The 16,282-nt window shown below is 45.2% G+C and overlaps 1 protein-coding gene across 1 annotated transcript; it reads left to right on the forward strand.

The window, feature by feature from the left end:
* The first annotated feature begins 1,323 nt into the window (after positions 1-1,323).
* On the forward strand, positions 1,324-6,192 carry LOC106631726 (bone morphogenetic protein 2-like). The gene is made up of 5 exons (XM_055720638.1): positions 1,324-1,654; positions 1,846-1,988; positions 2,742-2,858; positions 4,038-4,239; positions 5,701-6,192. The coding sequence occupies exons 1-5, from the start codon at positions 1,324-1,326 to the stop codon at positions 6,141-6,143; spliced, it is 1,236 nt and encodes a 411-aa protein (XP_055576613.1). The 3' UTR covers positions 6,144-6,192.
* The last annotated feature ends 10,090 nt before the right edge of the window (positions 6,193-16,282 follow it).

Here is a 16,282-nt window from a genome sequence, read left to right on the forward strand (position 1 = left end):
ATTCCTCTGCACCTCAAGTGGCAAATGGGATCAGCAAGCTTCTCTCCTAGTGAAAAAAACGTAGCAATAAGAACTACACACATTTTTTTCAAACATGTACCTATAATAGCTGAAGGCTGGAACGAGTGACAGTAGGAGGAAGTCTGGAGCTGAAGAGCTGCGTGGCCAAGTGCCCCAGGAACTCCAGCTTTAGAGCAGCAAAAGGTGAGCAATTCCTGCATCACAGCTCTTTGAACAATCTAGATAAAACCTTTTAATTTTTCCCTTCCAACAGCTAGTTTGGGAGCATGTGGAACTGCAGCCTCTTTGTCACTACCTCGTTCCCCTATGGGCCCACACGCTTGCTCAGTGCAAGCGCCCCTGTCTAACATAAGTGTGCCTAAGCAGGGCAGCCAGAGGACAGTTCTGCCTGCCCAGTATCCCACCTCCCTCTGCTTTCCTGCCTGGAAAGGGGACATGGGGCCGTGTGACACAAGCATGATAGGCACTGCTGTGTGAAACCATCAGCAATGTGGAACTGCTCCTTAGTAAGTTGCCAGACTGCCTTAGGAAGGACTAGTACAGGGGATGCGTAGGATCTGGGTTTGTTCGGCATTGGTGCTTTGCTGTTTTGGCTGGGCTTTCTTTGGAGTGTGTGGGATGGTGGAACTCCATCAACCCAAGGGGTGAAAACGGCAAACTAGGACAAGCTGGTTCGGTTTGGGCCTTAAAACAGCCTTTCAGGATGCCTGTGCCCGCCCCTACCGCTGGTCACTCCAGAGCCCGGCAGCTCCTGCCGCACCGCAGGGCGGCCCCAGGCCCCGCCGCGCACCCTGGGGCCGGGGCCGCGCACCCTGGGTCCCCCGCGGGCCCTGTAGCTGCAGCGGGCGCGGCTCACGCGCATTCCCGGGGGCACGGTTTATTGCTGTGGCAATGACAGAAAAAGCGCGCCGGGGCTCAGCAATGTCCAAATCAAAGCCCCCCTTTTTTTTTTTTTTTTTTTTTTAAACATCACAACAAAGAACCCAAACAAAAAAATAACTTGCAGAATAAGCGTTCCGTAAGCGCGGTTTCCTTTGCAGGCTCTCAGCTGCCCCCGAAAGCAAGAGCCGGTGCCCCGGGGCCGGCCGGCGGCCCCCGGTGCTCCCGAGCGAGCGGCGATGCCCCATTCAGCCGTTAAGGGCCCTTAATGGCCCGGGCGCGGCGCACCCGCCCACCCCCGCGGGAAGCGGCCGTCGGGCTGCGCACCCTGCCCGGCGCCCCGCGCACTCGCCCCGCCGCCCTCAGCTCGGCGCCCCCAGCCCCGTGCGGCCACCGCCGCGGAGCGGCACGGGGCACCCGGCCATGGCGGAGCACCCGGGCACGGCGGAGCACCCGGGCACGGCGGCCCGCCGGCTGCGCCTGGGGCTGGGGCTGGGGCTGGCCTGGCTGCTGAGCCTGCCGGCGGCGAGCGGCCTGCCCCTGGTCCCCGCGCCGCGGGACGGGGTCCTGGCGGCCGCCCTGCAGCGGCTGCGGGAGGTCTTCGACATCGAGGCGCTGCCGCCCGACGTGCTGCCCCGCAAGCGGCCGCCCCAGTTCATGGTGGATCTCTTCAACGCGGTGGCCGACGCCAACGGCATCAGCCGCGCCCCGGGGCTGCTGGAGGGCGACGTGGTGCGCAGCTTCGAGGACCGAGGTGGGCCGGGGGCGGGCCGGGGCCGGGGGCCCGACGCCGGGGCAGTTCCCCGCAGCGGCGGCACCTGCCGGGCGGGGGGTTCCGGTGCCCGCCGCGGGACCCCGGCGGGGCGCAGCGGGGCCGGCGGCCGCCGCGGGAACGCGGGTGACAGTGCGGGGCCCTGCGTGTGCCTGAGGGAGGCTCTTTTCCAGTCCCCCTGGGCGCGGACCTGCACCGCTTCCACTTCGACGTCGGCGCGGTGGAGAGGAGCGAGCGGGTGCTGCGGGCCGAGCTCCGCGTCTTCGGGCTGCGGCGGGGCCGCGCGGCGGGGGCCGGCGTGAGGCACTTCTGCAAAGTAAGCGGGAACCGCCTGTCCAGCGCAGGCGCCTTCGCTGCTAACCGGGCTGCAGACGGGGAGGGCGACCACTTAGCACGTCAGCCTGCGTTATTTTTACTTTTATTTGTTTGCCATACTCACTTTTCCTTCGCGTTCAGCGTGCCGAGCAGGCGCAAGGCTTGGCTGTGGCAGCGTGCTGGCCGCTGCGCGCTGTGCAGGGGGCTCCCCCCCGAGGTACCGCCGTCGGACCTGGCTCAGGCCGGACCGTGCTTTTCTGGGATTTGAGATGTTTTAAAGTTTAAATCGAAATTTATCTGTTTGAGCGGCTCCAGAAAATAATAGTAGCCCTCAGGGATTCATAGGAAAATAGGGCAGGTGAGGACTCTGATACTGAGTCTGTTCTTTTGGCAAAATGCAGGATGGGGCTTTTTGGAAACCTGAAGACAAAGATGTGGGGAAGCAGAAGCCTTTCATGGCAGCAGATATTCAATATAGAAAGAAAAGGGGATGGTCAAGATATTTTTCTGTAATATCAAACAGTCTACTATCCTGCACGTGTAGAAGTATGTGTACAGAACACACCTAGATGTATGGAGCGATACTTGGTTTTCTGTTAAACTGTCTCAAAACTACTTTTTGCCTGGTTTAGAATGACGGAACAGTTTTACAGCTATGACGTGGCAGAAGTGTGATAATTTTCATCCTCCTTATTTTGCTGGAAAAGTAGTTGGTTTCATTTCTTTACTGTTTTGTTTTATTGCTCTCATCAAGGTGGAACTGTATGAGCTTTTGGAGAATGGAAGTAAGCCACAAAAAAGACATCTCATTGCATCAAGATTGTTGTCCATGTACACAGAAGGCTGGGAAGTATTCAACGTCACGGAGACAGTAAGCAGAGAATTCTGTCTGAATTTTAATTCTACATCTCTTAAGATTACAGACAACTCGTAACTCCAGCATTGTATTTATGCTAGGTATTGCGGTCAATTCAAACTGAAAGACAGAAGCAGAAGGAGAAGTTTCTAACACTTAAAAGTACACCTGGTGCTACCTGAAATAAAGGAGAAGTGTTTGTATGCCACTAGCAGCACAGGCATGATGAGAAATGAGTAACCCAAACCTAGTCCATAGGAGGGACATCAGGCCAATTATGTCATTGTGATTAAAACTTGTTTAGGCTGCCAAAGGAGATGCCACTGATTGTGTGCTACAAGTAGGTTTTCATTTCTCCTTTTTATTCTGGTGGCATTACTACACAGCAGTGTGCTTTAACGTTCTGTTTCTGGAATTTATCATGGTTCCATTGTTTTTCATTTAACTTCTGCTGTAGACTTCTTCAGTTTCAAGATTTGTTTTATAGATATCCTTAAACTGTAATAGTATGTGAGTGCCTTTCCACAGCAAAAAGCCAAACGTGGTTTAAAGCATACGGTTTCTTGGATTTAAATCTGTACTCTCGGACAGTGTTTTTTATTGCCTGAGCTTTATGATCAGACTAAACCAGCATGCTTTGATGAGTGGTTGAGTTGCATCTCAGGTCATGATAGCCCTGCTTGAGAGTGGCCTAGCCTTATCTATTAGTCTGCAATTATAACTATTAGATAAACTTGCTCAGTTGCAGGGTTGGTTTCTTCAAATGCAATGTTTGTTAGATTTAAATGAGTTTTAATAGTGTGGAAAGTCTGGAGAGTTCATATTACTTTGTTATTAAGATTGCTATGAAAAATAAATTCCTGACTAAAGTCAGAGAGGATTTATTTTAATGTTAATTTTAACTCCTGGACTCATCTGTTCACTACTAAATTTTCTGAAATTAATTATTTTCCTGTAAATGTAGCTTTGGGGAATGCATATGGTATTTTGTATTTTTAAATGTTGAATTACTGGTTTAAATATTAAACTCAATTGAGTCTCAGCTATACAGTTACCTTATTTCTGTCATAATGTACGTTCTTATGCTCTCCTAGCTTGTTGCCTGTTCCCTTTTCCTAATATAAACATTGCTTAATCATAATGCTGTAATAAGAATATTGAAACAATATTTTTTCATTTCCCTGTCATTACCAGGTTTCCAAGTGGGTTGGAAACAGCAGCTGCAACCATGGCTTTTTGATAACTACAACACATGTATTCAACAACAGAATTGAGCACAACGTGGTTAAGTTTGCTAAGAGCCAGGGTGCTTTGCAGGCGACTAGAAATGCTTTCCTTGTCCTCTTCACCAACAGTAACAAACGGAGGTCTTCCAGCTTTGCGCCCTCTTCCACAAGTAAGTTCACGTGAGAGCAGCAGCTGTGTTGTAGAATATGAACTCCCTGTTCATCTTCTGTTATCTTCTGCCTCATGTATACCTAATCTCAGTATTTACTTGCAGTGTTGAACAGGTTTGAAGTTCAGCTTTGTCACTGATCAGAGTTTGATCTGATAGCTCATGCTAATAGGTCACCCAGCACCTTAAGTTGCCTTTCCCCTCAGAAAAAACGTGTTTGCAGGACATACTCATAAAGCCTAGGGGGAATCTGGTTTGTTTTGTTTGTAAAGGGGTGGAAGTTCTATTAGGTTGGGTTGGGGAGGAGGGGGAATTAATTACTGTTTATATTTCTTTTTTGTGGTGGTGAAGTGTGCATGAAAATTGTAGGTTATTTTTAGGCTAAAAAAAACCAGTGACCTGGAAAACTTTGTGAAAATGCTGGTAAAGTAACTGTAAGTAGAGTTATTAAGTGCGGTTTTCAAGAGTAGAAGAGGTTGTTAAATAAGCAATTTAAGCCTCTCTGTCCTTGGCTTGGTTTTTAAGCACCTATTTAACTTCAGTGACTAATTAGCATTGTGACTAAAGGCTGCTTTCATCAAAGACAACGCCTCGTCCTTTAAATTACAAAACATAGTGCCTTACCTCTCCCACTGGTCTTCCAGTAAATCCAGCTGTAGTTGGATTTTAGAGCCTGATAAATCCAAAGAACAAAAGCTGGAGGAGGGGCAGAAATTATTCTCTTTTGGGGTTGCAGGTTTTTCTGGTAAATCATTGCATTTTCGTACTAGAAAGAAACTAGGTAGGACTTGCATCAGTATTAAGAAGTAGGTGATTAGATTGATTAAAAACAAAAATGAGGCTGGCCTGTTTGTTTTCCAAATAAAATTTTTATAGTGAAATCCTGGATCCAATGAGAATCAAGCTCTATACAAGATACCGAGCAAGTAGATACCCATTTCTCATTGAAGAAGCTCCGTTGACCTGCTTGTTATTTGTGGTCAGTGGATCTGCACAGGTAGTTCTCCCACCAGCCTGTATATTAGTGGTTTGCAGCCTCTGTACATGGATCTTGTGGTCTCCGTGGACATTTATCAAGGCTTCTCAAAAGATACTTTAAGAAAGCAAAACTATTATCGGTAAGCTTCGTTCTCTAGCAGAGCTCCATAAAAGTGGTGGTAGTGTTTTCAGATCCAAAATTGAATTTATTTTTTTTTAAATATTACTTTACAAGAGCACACTCTGTTTTGCAAGTGTATGGGTAAGAAAAAGGCATTATTTCCAGCCTCTGTTAGCACTGCTCAGCGTGACAGCAGTTGAATACACACCCCTTCTGGTGCTGTCACAGTTTAAGTGTAATTTTAAAATCTCGTCTGAAGACTTTGATGTAGATTTGTGGAATAGACTTTCATACAGAATACTGTACTTAGGAAATTAATTTCTTTTGAGAAAGATTAACATGCAACTTCCTTTCAGAACCAGAGATGAACCCTGACAAAAATGATGCTTCACACATGCCTCGTGAAACTCAGATCATCGAAAGCAGCAGTGCAAGCATGAGCAGGAGACCTCGAGCTGCTGCACTCCCTTCTGCCGAAAGCCAGGTAACAGCATGTCATCGAAGGGAATTCTACGTTGACTTCCATGCTATTGGCTGGTCAGGATGGATTATTTACCCAAATGGATACAATGCATTTTCTTGCAAAGGATCCTGTCTCTTCCCCTTGGGGGAAAGTCTAAATGCAACAAATCATGCTACAGTTCAGTCCATAGTCCATACACTTAAACTGTCTCAAGATATTAGCACGCCCTGCTGTGTGCCAGATGAATTGAAGTCCCTCAATCTTCTCTACTTTGATGACAAAGAGAATGTGGTCCTTAAAAATTATAAAGACATGGTGGCAACAAGGTGTGGTTGTCATTAGCAGGACCTCTTTTGTCTGCATTTGGTGTGCACTTGGATTCAGTTCCCCATTTGCCACTGATAATACCAAGGGAGATGGCATTTCAGTTTAAAGGGCAGGAGAGCCAGAAACTCAGCTGTGCTTCAGATCTTCTTCCCCTCACCGTGGCTCTGTGGAACCATGTTTAAGGCTGGCTGTCAAAGAGCCATGGGCTTCTCTAGGGTATGGTGACCTGCGTGGAGAGCTCTTTGAGTGCCAGTACACCAGAGGAAACCATTAAAAACAGGAACTTGCTATGTGGAAGAATTGAAACCCAGTTAGCTGACTGTTCAAATTAAGGTCTTGTTCTGTATATTAAGACTCAGAGTTTCCTATCATTTAACAGGCATGGTATCCTGCTTCCATCCAGGACCGGGTGCAGGTCTCTTAGTAACACAGCCTTACTCAGTTTTGATTGCATGATCCAGTGGGTATGTACACTCCTGCGTAGAGCTTTCAGGAGCCCAGGATTAGCCCAGAGCTAATGTCAGAGGCCTCTATTATCTGTAGCTCATGCATTACCCAGAAATGCACGTCTTCCCCCTGTTCTTTTGTAGCCTACCAAATGCAGAGACCTTGTAAGTCCCCATGGGACTTGCTAGCCAGTCTGAGGGAACACATACATCAGTATTTGTCTGAGAATCAGCAAATCTGGCTTCTGATGCAGGGCCACACCTCTGTATGATAGAGTCAGCCAGTCCCCTTCTTTGTAAAATCATTCTCTTCCACCATGGTCTGCTGTGGCTGTTAGGCTGTGTGGCCGCAGAAATTGATTGCCTTTGTGTATTTATACAGTGGCTGTACAATGGGATCCTAAGCTTGGGTCAGAATCCCCGTCATTTAGCAGGAAGAAAGAAGACCACTAAGCTTTGGAGGCTTGTGAGAACATACTGGATGCTGGCCTGGTCCTGTATCTGAGGCAAGTCTGATGGAAGGTGCTCACTGTTCCCTTCCATTCTTCCTCAAAGTATAGGACATAGACTTGGAAGGGGGCCTCCTGAGGTCTTTCAGTCTTGCTACAATTTAATGCAGGGAACCAGCCCATTGCAGTTCCTCAGTCAACTCACAGAGTTGTAACTTAAACCTGGTTAGGTTTGTTGCCTCCATTAATCCTTGAAGGAGGCTGACTTCTCACAGAACGTGATGCCTCCTGTGAGTAGAAACTTCATGGAGAATTTTTTTACTCCAGTGACATTCTTTAAAAAAAAAAAAAGATGAAATTATGTAAATTTTTTCTTTCTGTAAATACTGATTTCTGTAATAAATCTATTTTATTTAAAAGCCAAACACTTGGAGTATTTTAACTTAATTTGTAATAGAAAATTATAATTTTCAAATAAATGTAATGTAACACTGGTCTGGGTTTTTGTTTTGTTTTGGAACATCCTTCCTAGAATCATGAATCAAATACTTTTCCAGAAGAGAGGATGTGCCTATTGGCTTCAGAGGACACTGTATCCAGTCCTCTGACTCCATGTCAAGGAGTACAATGAATAAGCAGAATGGGTGTGTCACCCTTCAGGGAGGAGGGTCCAGTAATTTTTCCTGAAGTGAAACTCACATTGAAGCTTCTTGTAACTCTCACTTGAGTTAGGCACAAAGACTAAAGCCCTTCAGGTTGGTCACACATTGTGCTGGTAACAAAGCCTAGCTCGTGGAGGTCCCAAACTGAACATACCTGAGATGGTTTCAGTTTTCTTGGTGCATTATTTTGATGCATGTTGTAAATCTTAGGATGCCTTCATTAAAATTTCACTAAGTTAGGAAGCCAGGACAAAAGAAATAACTGTTCACAGGTACAATATATGCTGTGCCATATGTGTAGGGCATGTGCTTATCAGAACTGTAGCCTGGAATATGTGGAGTAGAGGAGCCTGAGCATGACAAGGATTTGGAAAGAAAGGATGGCATCCGTGGGTCAGTGTGGACAGAAGGGTTTTCTGCCATTATTTTTTTTCCCTGGAATGGTATGGAGGGTAAGTATCAGCAGAGCCGTGATACTCTGTTGTCAGAACAGCTCCAAAAGCAGGTCTTGCTGCTGAGAGCAGTGGTTAAGGTGAGGATTTGGTGCTTAGTCCAGACTGGAACAGGCAGTGAAGTGTTCAGAAAGCTCAATTTTGTTAGGTACAAAAGGCTTGATTCCCCCAAGCCAGGGAAACAGGCTGTGATACAGCTCCTCTATTTCCATTCAGCAGACCATGTGTTGAGCTGGTGGTGTGGAGCTATACGGCACAGGCACAGGGTCTTCAGTACGACTGAATGTTTCAAACCTGCTGCATGTGCCTGGCATAGCAGAAAAAAAGTATTTATCCTTTCCACAGAACAGCCCGTCATCGCCGTGCTGAGCACACTGCCTCGTCTTCAGAATTCCCAAACAAATGGGCAAAATCTTCTATGTAAAACTTCTGAGTTGGGGCAGGGAGAGAGAACAGGGTGTTTTGATCTTGGTATATGGTCACCCTGGTAGAGTGGAGTATAAATCTGGTAGCAGGGTGATGCTAACTGCTGCATGGGCTCAGATTTTTGCCTTTGGCAAAAAGGGACCTTGGAAAGCATAAAGGGTCACAATCTCACTTTGCTGATTTATTTTCCATGCTGCTGTTCCGCAGTTTTCCCTTTTAACTGCAGAAGTATCTGTGGTGGTTTAAATCTGTAGGAGCCACACCTTGGGAATGGGGAAATGTGAGTGAGAGTCCGGACAAGGTAATTTCGGAATGGTGACTTCTGATAGTTATCTATGCTTCTTTTGGTAGGGGCCCCAGGAACCAGAGCCAGAAGTTTTCACTGCCAAACAATGCTTGTAGAAGGACTGCATTTGGAACGGAGTGGCTGAGGCAGGTTCTATGTCCGGCACACTCCAATCTTCTGTCCATGACATGACAGATGCTTCTAGCACCATCAGCTGTGTATCAGCTGCATCCTTCATTGCTTGACTCAGAGAACTGCCCATTTTTACCAGGACTTTTTAATGGCTTTCTTCTTGTTTCAGATGCCAGGGGAAAAAAGGAAAAATTTCTATTGAAAAGCAAGTCTGATTAATAAATAAATGATGGGCAAATTGCATATTAGCTAACATAGTGTTGCCCTACAATAGGTGAATATGCACAGCCAAGCTAGGAGCACTCAGTAGTTCTGCACACATTAAATTATTTTTTTCTGCACCACTCAACATACTCTCATTATGCCCCATTAAACCCTGATAATTAAAACAAAATATATTGGAATTGTTTATCCTGGACTTTGTAAGGAAATGAGGATCATAATAATGCCAAGGGAAAAAATTTACACTACACCAGAACTTGTAATTAGAATAACAATTAAGCACAAGTATGCTTCTCTCTCTCCCTGACCCCTCCCCATCTCTCTTTCTGTCTCGTGTTAGCATAAAGGTGTATTTTCTTGTTCATTAACTGAAATAAGTAAGAATTCCAAAATTAGAAATGCCACACGTTGGAGTCTTGGTTTAATCAGAAGATCATATGTTTAGGTGGCATAACAAAAAGCAATAGCTAGGGTTTTGGAGGGAATAGGAGTAATCTTCAGCATGGGCAATCTGGAAAAGGACTGGTGGCTCAGATTGTGCATTGTTAATACATGTTGCATCACAACAGCAGCAAGCAGAAGCAAGGCTGGTGGTAAACCCTGTTGTGAGAAATACTGTACTGAGACCAATGAGGAGTACACCTGGCCCTGAAGACCTCTCCCGTGTAAAGAGCAGAAACAAAAAGGAATGACCACAGATTTTATATGCAGGATGCCACCAAAAGCATCAACACCCCAGAGACTGAAATTTGGAGGTATACAGAGGAGAAGTCCCACATTAAAGGACTGAAAGCCTTGCAGCATCTCTCTCCTGTCTCCAGCTCCAAGCCTCACTGAAGGCACAGCTACAGCAGGTGTGGGGCTGTCTGAGCTGGCTCAGCTGGTGGCTGGCAGTGGTGGAGTGCCCTATCAGCCATCCATGGTGGTACATCTGTACTGCACTCAGCTCTTCAACTGAAGGGCTGCAGGCTTGGATCTCTGACAGCTCATGGATCTCTGTATCCTCTCCGTAGCATGAGAACAGTGTGATTCTCTTATGGTAAACAACACACCTTGCATTTCATACCCACAAGCATGTGGAAAGCAGGATTTCAGAGGCAGAAAGACTCAGACAATGCCTGGAAAGAGAATCCAACCCCCTGGTAAAGCTGCAGGGTTATGCTTAACCCCATGATAATGAATTTGGCCAGGGTTTGCAACCAAAGAGGTCCAGGTATGTGAGGTATGTGCAGTTATCACATAAGGTGGGGACAGCACTAAACCTAGTCCCAGGAGCACTGCTGTGGGATGGTAGTAGGATCTGAGTATGTTGTGGTGGAGAACTAATGGTAAAGAGCACAGATCCACAAGAGATCAGACTTGCACGGTCTCCTGCTTGTAGAATTGTTTGTTTTAAGGGATTTCTGTGGTGTTTCTGTCACAAGATACAGATGATGGAAAGGTGCTTCTGAGCACTGAAGCGGGAGGAGGCATGTGCTGGGGATGGCCTGTGGGGGTGGGTAAGGCAGAAGGGATGGGCTTGGGGAATTTGGTTTGGGATGGTTTCCTTTGTGAAGGGGAAGATAACTTAAATATGCCTGCCCTGAGGAAGCTGGAGCACAGCAATGCTGTAAAGCAGCTGAAAGGCCTCAGGTCTATTCTGTCTGCTTTGCAGGCTTGAAAATGATATTCGGTATGAGGCATCCAGTTAGGAATGCTCTTGAGTTGTTTCCAGACTGCCAAGAGTAGTTACTATAGTTCCTGTTCTTCCTGCAGGAAATGGGACATTTCTGTGCTTTACTTGAAAAACCCATGGTACTTGATTCATAGCCCTGGAGCTTGTCTCCTAAAAAGAGAGGAGAGAAACTGGGTGCCTATCGTAAATTCCAGGGATTTCCCAGAGAGACTGAACCCTCCAGATTACCTCCAGTCCCTTTAAGATCACACATGCAAATACATAAGAGCATATGCATGTATACATGTGGGTTCTTTCTTAGGTGCACACATGGGCACATGCCTTCATGTACAGAGGCAGCCTCCCTCCTGGTTCATCCCAAACTGCTTCCCAAAGCAGTTACTACTTACTTACCAATAACTGAGGTGGGGTGCTCAGGGCTAATTTGAGAACATTGTCACATCCGGAGGGTGCATTTCAATGGCTTCATGCAAAAGTATGTCACACCTAGGCCTATTCTCCCATTCTGGCCTTGAGTGTAGCCCACCTCCAAGGAGAGTAGTTAGCAGGTGTGAATTGACCTTTGGTGAATGAGACAATTGTGCCTTAAAGCAGCTAATTAAATGTTTTCTTTCTTTCTACTAGGTTGATTGCTAGAAGCCATGAACAGAATAAGAGGGACTGCTAACTTTCTGTTGCCACAAGGATCTATAGATCAATGCAGATACTAACTGCCCTATTTCAGAGCTAGATCACAGCCTGTCTTGGTTTTAGGAAACAAAACCTGTAGTTTTGCCTTTAAGTGGAAAAATGGCCTGTTACTGAGATGTGATTGGCCTTGAACTGAAACCATGATTTGGTGATGCTGTGCATCCAGGCCTCATGACAGAAAGCGGTGTTATGGCTTAAATCCCAGTACCCTGCTTCAGATCTGCTTGCAAAAACCTAGCTTGGTAAACTGACATATATTTCAGGGACCAGTTCCTGAGACTTGCAAGCACCTGAAAAATTCCAAATAAACTGGCAAGTCCATGGAAGAATAAGGACGACTCAAAGAAAGTGCAAACCTAAATATGAGATACCATGTGTCTCAATTTTTCAACTTTGACCTCCACAGCATTCAATCTTCTAGTAGCTTTGGGTACCTTTTCTAGGCAACAGGAAATCACTTTTCTGCCTTTGACCAGGGTAAATAATGTCAATAATCATAGCATCCACATTCATTTGAGATCTCTTCAATTTTCAAAGACATTGGATTCTGGTAAGCCGGAGCAGCTTCTTCTGGGAAAAACTTTTCTCCAAAGCCAAGGTCAAATGTTTAAGATGTTAACTTACACAGTCTGAGTTTGCTGCTCTATTCTGCAGTAGCTGTCCATTATGGACAACTTGAGCAAATCAATTAGTCTTCCTGTATCTCATTTTCCTACCTTCAAGTAATGCTACTACTTTTTCCTCACTCTTATAGCTGATCCCTTGAAAGTCTTTTCTCACAGATCTTGGTTAGAAGACTCTTTTTAGTGGGAAAGAGCACATCTGGGAAGAAACACCTTTATATGAAGTCGTCACTAAAAAAACAGACAATCCTCCTGAAAACCAGTGCTGTTTTGCCCCAGCAAACCCTGGCATAGTCTCAGCCTGCACTCTGAGTCACTTCAAATGGTGAGCAATGCAGGGACCAGGCACAGGTTTTGTAAAGGCATGACTCTGGGTAGAGAACTTTTGCTATTGAATAAGGCTTCTGGCAGCCTAACCCTCTCTGCCACTAGAGACGCCACAAAGTACCTTGTTGTTCTTCACAGGGAGGGAGGGCAAAGTATGGTTTATGGGCTGTCTTCTGAGTGTTCATATAGTTCTGGCCATAGGACTGTAGTTCTGGCCAGCTCTGAAAAGAAACACATTGTTCTTTTAGACACAGTAATGTGTGGCAGATGGAGAAGAAGATGTGCGTGTGTCTACTTGAAGCTTGGCGTGACCTGAATGGAATGAATATAATACTTGTGGGGACATCAACTTAGGAGGTCATGGGATCAGGACTGGTGCAATGAATGACTTCTCAGTGGTATGTAATTTAAGCTAATATCCTTTCCTTCTCATGTGCCTTCTCTGCCATGTCATGAAATTTCTGTCCAAATCCATTGTTGCTCAGCCCTGACCCAGGCTTTGATTAGAGACTTTCCTCTTCTATGTTGCATGTTCCCACATCTAAGGATCATATAATTTCAGTCCAGACAGCAGCTCTCAAATGAGAAAAAAAAATAATTCAGTATATGCACTGCCCATTAAAGGGAAGGAAGAAAAAAAAAAAAAAAAAGGCTTACTTTCATTATAAATGGGACCAGGAATGTAAAAGTTCAATTACCAGAATGCATTTGCTTTGTACATTTTAAACCTGCTGTAGCTAGTATAACCAGCACATGCAGTTGGGTCTAATTGCTGCTTTCCAGCTTGACCTAATTGATGCTCTGATTTGCAGTCACCTACCTCTACAAGCCCATGTTTCATTACATTTTGCCCCTGCTTCCGAAATCCTAAAATTCCCATGGGGAGAAATAGATTACAGCAACCCAGAGCTTTTGTGTGTGAACTGACAATTCTTTCTCCCATATAATTTTCTTCATCTACATGTGAACAATAGAAATACAGTCGATTGACAGAGATGTATTAGTTACCCCAAAATACTCCGTATTTAGGCAGCATAGCTCCTTTTAACTCACTAGGCGTTTTACTTAAACTCTGAATGAAAACTGCAGTGGTATAAAATCAGCTTAGAGATATTTGGGATGTTTATATTACAAAACTGTGTTATTCTCAGTCTCTGCTTACAATTTAAAATAAGTTTTTTGCTGAAGAACGTGTCAGTATTTTCCATGGAAAATTATTTAGATAAAAGCTTTTGAAATATGGAAGCCTCATGGTTTTAGCTTGAAATAAGCATTTCAGTCATCATAAAAAAAAAAAAAAAAAGGAAAACAACACCTCTAATGTCTTTTGCAGCTTTGATTTCAAACACATCACATTCTTCATTAAAGCAATCATTGTTAAAACAGAGGGACATAAAGCAACATAGAATTTATTCCTTCATTAAACTGATGATCCGTATATGAAGCCAATTAACATTATGAGTCTGGTGAACATCAAGTGTAAAGAGGTTACAGAAAATTAAAAGCAGTCACCTTGGTCTTTAGATAAAGAAAGAACACTTTTACATTATAAATTATAAGAGTGTCCAAGCGGGACAAATCGGCAAATTTGGTTAATTGGAAAATACATTTTACTGCACATGAATTAGGGTAAAATAACCTTTTAGCTGCTAGCCTTTTTTTGTGGTCAGGTATTGGGAATCATGGGAAAGGAAGTGCTTGGACATGGAAAGGCTAGAGAGCCATTTCGTCAAACTTGAGCCACTTAGACTTTCTTGAGTTTTACAAATGATGCCCTCAAAGCTGAGTGCTCTTAAGGAAAACGTCCATTCAGTGATTTTGTTCATCAGTTCAGTCCTAGGTTTTATTGTCATGGGTGAAAAATAGGAAGAGGTATGTTTGTGTGTGCAGCACAGGGGCAGCTCTGCTTTAAGACAGACACAATCAGCAAAACATCTATCCAGAATTATATTTACTTGGACTTTTGCTTGCAGTAACTCATACTGAAGAAATAACAGTAATAGTAATAATAATAATAATGATGATGTATGCATGTAAGACTTTAAGGACTTTGCATTAAAAGGGATCTTTTGCTGAAATATTATAGCTCACCTCTATGTTATTTCATTCTGCAGCCTGGTTTTAGTGGTTGCCTACTAGCCGGGATCGAAAGCAATGTACTGAGGTTTTTTCTTTACCTGTGGTCCCAGCTTCGCGGGAGAGTGGCTGCAGAGAGGGGACACGGGGGACACGGAAAGACCAGACGCTGCCCGAGAGCAGCCTTGCCCGGGCAGGGACCGTCCCCGGCCGCATCCCAGCCTTGCCCGGGCAGGGACCGTCCCCGTCCCCGTCCCCGTCCCCGTCCCCGTCCCCGTCCCCTGCCTCAGCCCAGCGGGCGGGCGCGGCGCGCTGCCAGGGGCGCGGAGCGGCGGGCGCTCTCCGTGGTGCTGAAACGCGCCGCGCCGCTGCCGCCGCCCGCGAACGGCACCCAAGGCTCTCAGGCGCTAACTTTTAATTATGTCGACCCCACCTTTCGTGCATTAAAATTAAACAGGGACCGAGCTGGCGAGGGGTGGGGGGTTGTATGTTGCTTATTTATCTCCTTGTTTTGCAGCTGCTGCTTCTTGGGAGAAAGTTGAGCCTTGCCCTTGTTGAGGTTTGGGGTCCTTCTGCTTCTATTTAAAAAGCAGCGACTTGGAGCACTTCCCCGTGCTCCATTTCACCCTCTCTGCCTCCTGCAATGCGCTGAACTTGCAGGCTTCAAACTGCTGGGGAAAGTGAGTCTTGGAGCCAAAAGAGCAATGCAGCCCCCTGACTAGAGCAAGGCCTGTAGAGCGCCATAATGAAGTTATTATTATTTTATTAGGGGTTCTTATGATAAAACACTCTCTCACTCCTCTCTTCCCAACATCAGAGAAAACGCACATCTGTCTCTCTGCAAAGGGATCCTGCCGTACCAGCCCTGCATGGATTTTAAAGCTTGGGATGGACAGGCTGGCAGGGAAGATCCAGCCGGCACCTCTGGGTTATGTTTTTCCTTTTAGGGTTAATTGACCTAAAGCTTGTGCTGCTATTATTGAGTGCAGTCAGATTCAGAACATTGGTCTTGGGTCTTGTACAGTCCTGTAAAATCTGCCTCAATTCATAGTATATTTGCTGTTCAGAGACTTGCCTGGATGGTAAGTCAGTATCTGTTGTCAAACACAGGTATCCCTAAAAGCATCTATGTATGTGTATACGTGTAAATATATGTATGTGTGTGTGCATGTGTGTGTGTGTGTATATATATATATAAACACGTTTGAATGCGGCTTTCTGAATCTATCACTAGTATGCTAAAATTATAGGTGAATGGATAAGATCAGATCAAATCAATTTGGATCGTGGGTACAATTAATTCTTGCCTTGCTTTGCTAAAACAATACTTTACAGTACTGAAACATAACTTCAGCTTGAATACACATATGGCGAATTTCCGCATCTGTGCCTAGTGTGAAAGGCAGATAGAGCAGGTGATATTTCTAGGGCTTATTAGTCTTTATCTGATGAGATCAGATATGCAGAATAACTTTCAAAAGATATCTTCTCTTCAAAATCTCTGTCTGTTTCTGGACCTTTATCGCCTGTATCCATCTCCTTTGCTCTGGTATGAACGTGCTATGTCTTTAAACTCCCATCAGATCTAAGAGCGCCTGTGTAGATTTGCTCGCCCTTCCTGCACAGAACATTACAATGTTTATAAAATATTAAATTTGTGTAGTCTGCCGGAGCAGCAATTGTTCCAA

The sequence above is a fragment of the Falco cherrug genome, chromosome 9, assembly GCF_023634085.1.
Source record: "Falco cherrug isolate bFalChe1 chromosome 9, bFalChe1.pri, whole genome shotgun sequence".
Lineage (NCBI taxonomy): Eukaryota > Metazoa > Chordata > Aves > Falconiformes > Falconidae > Falco > Falco cherrug.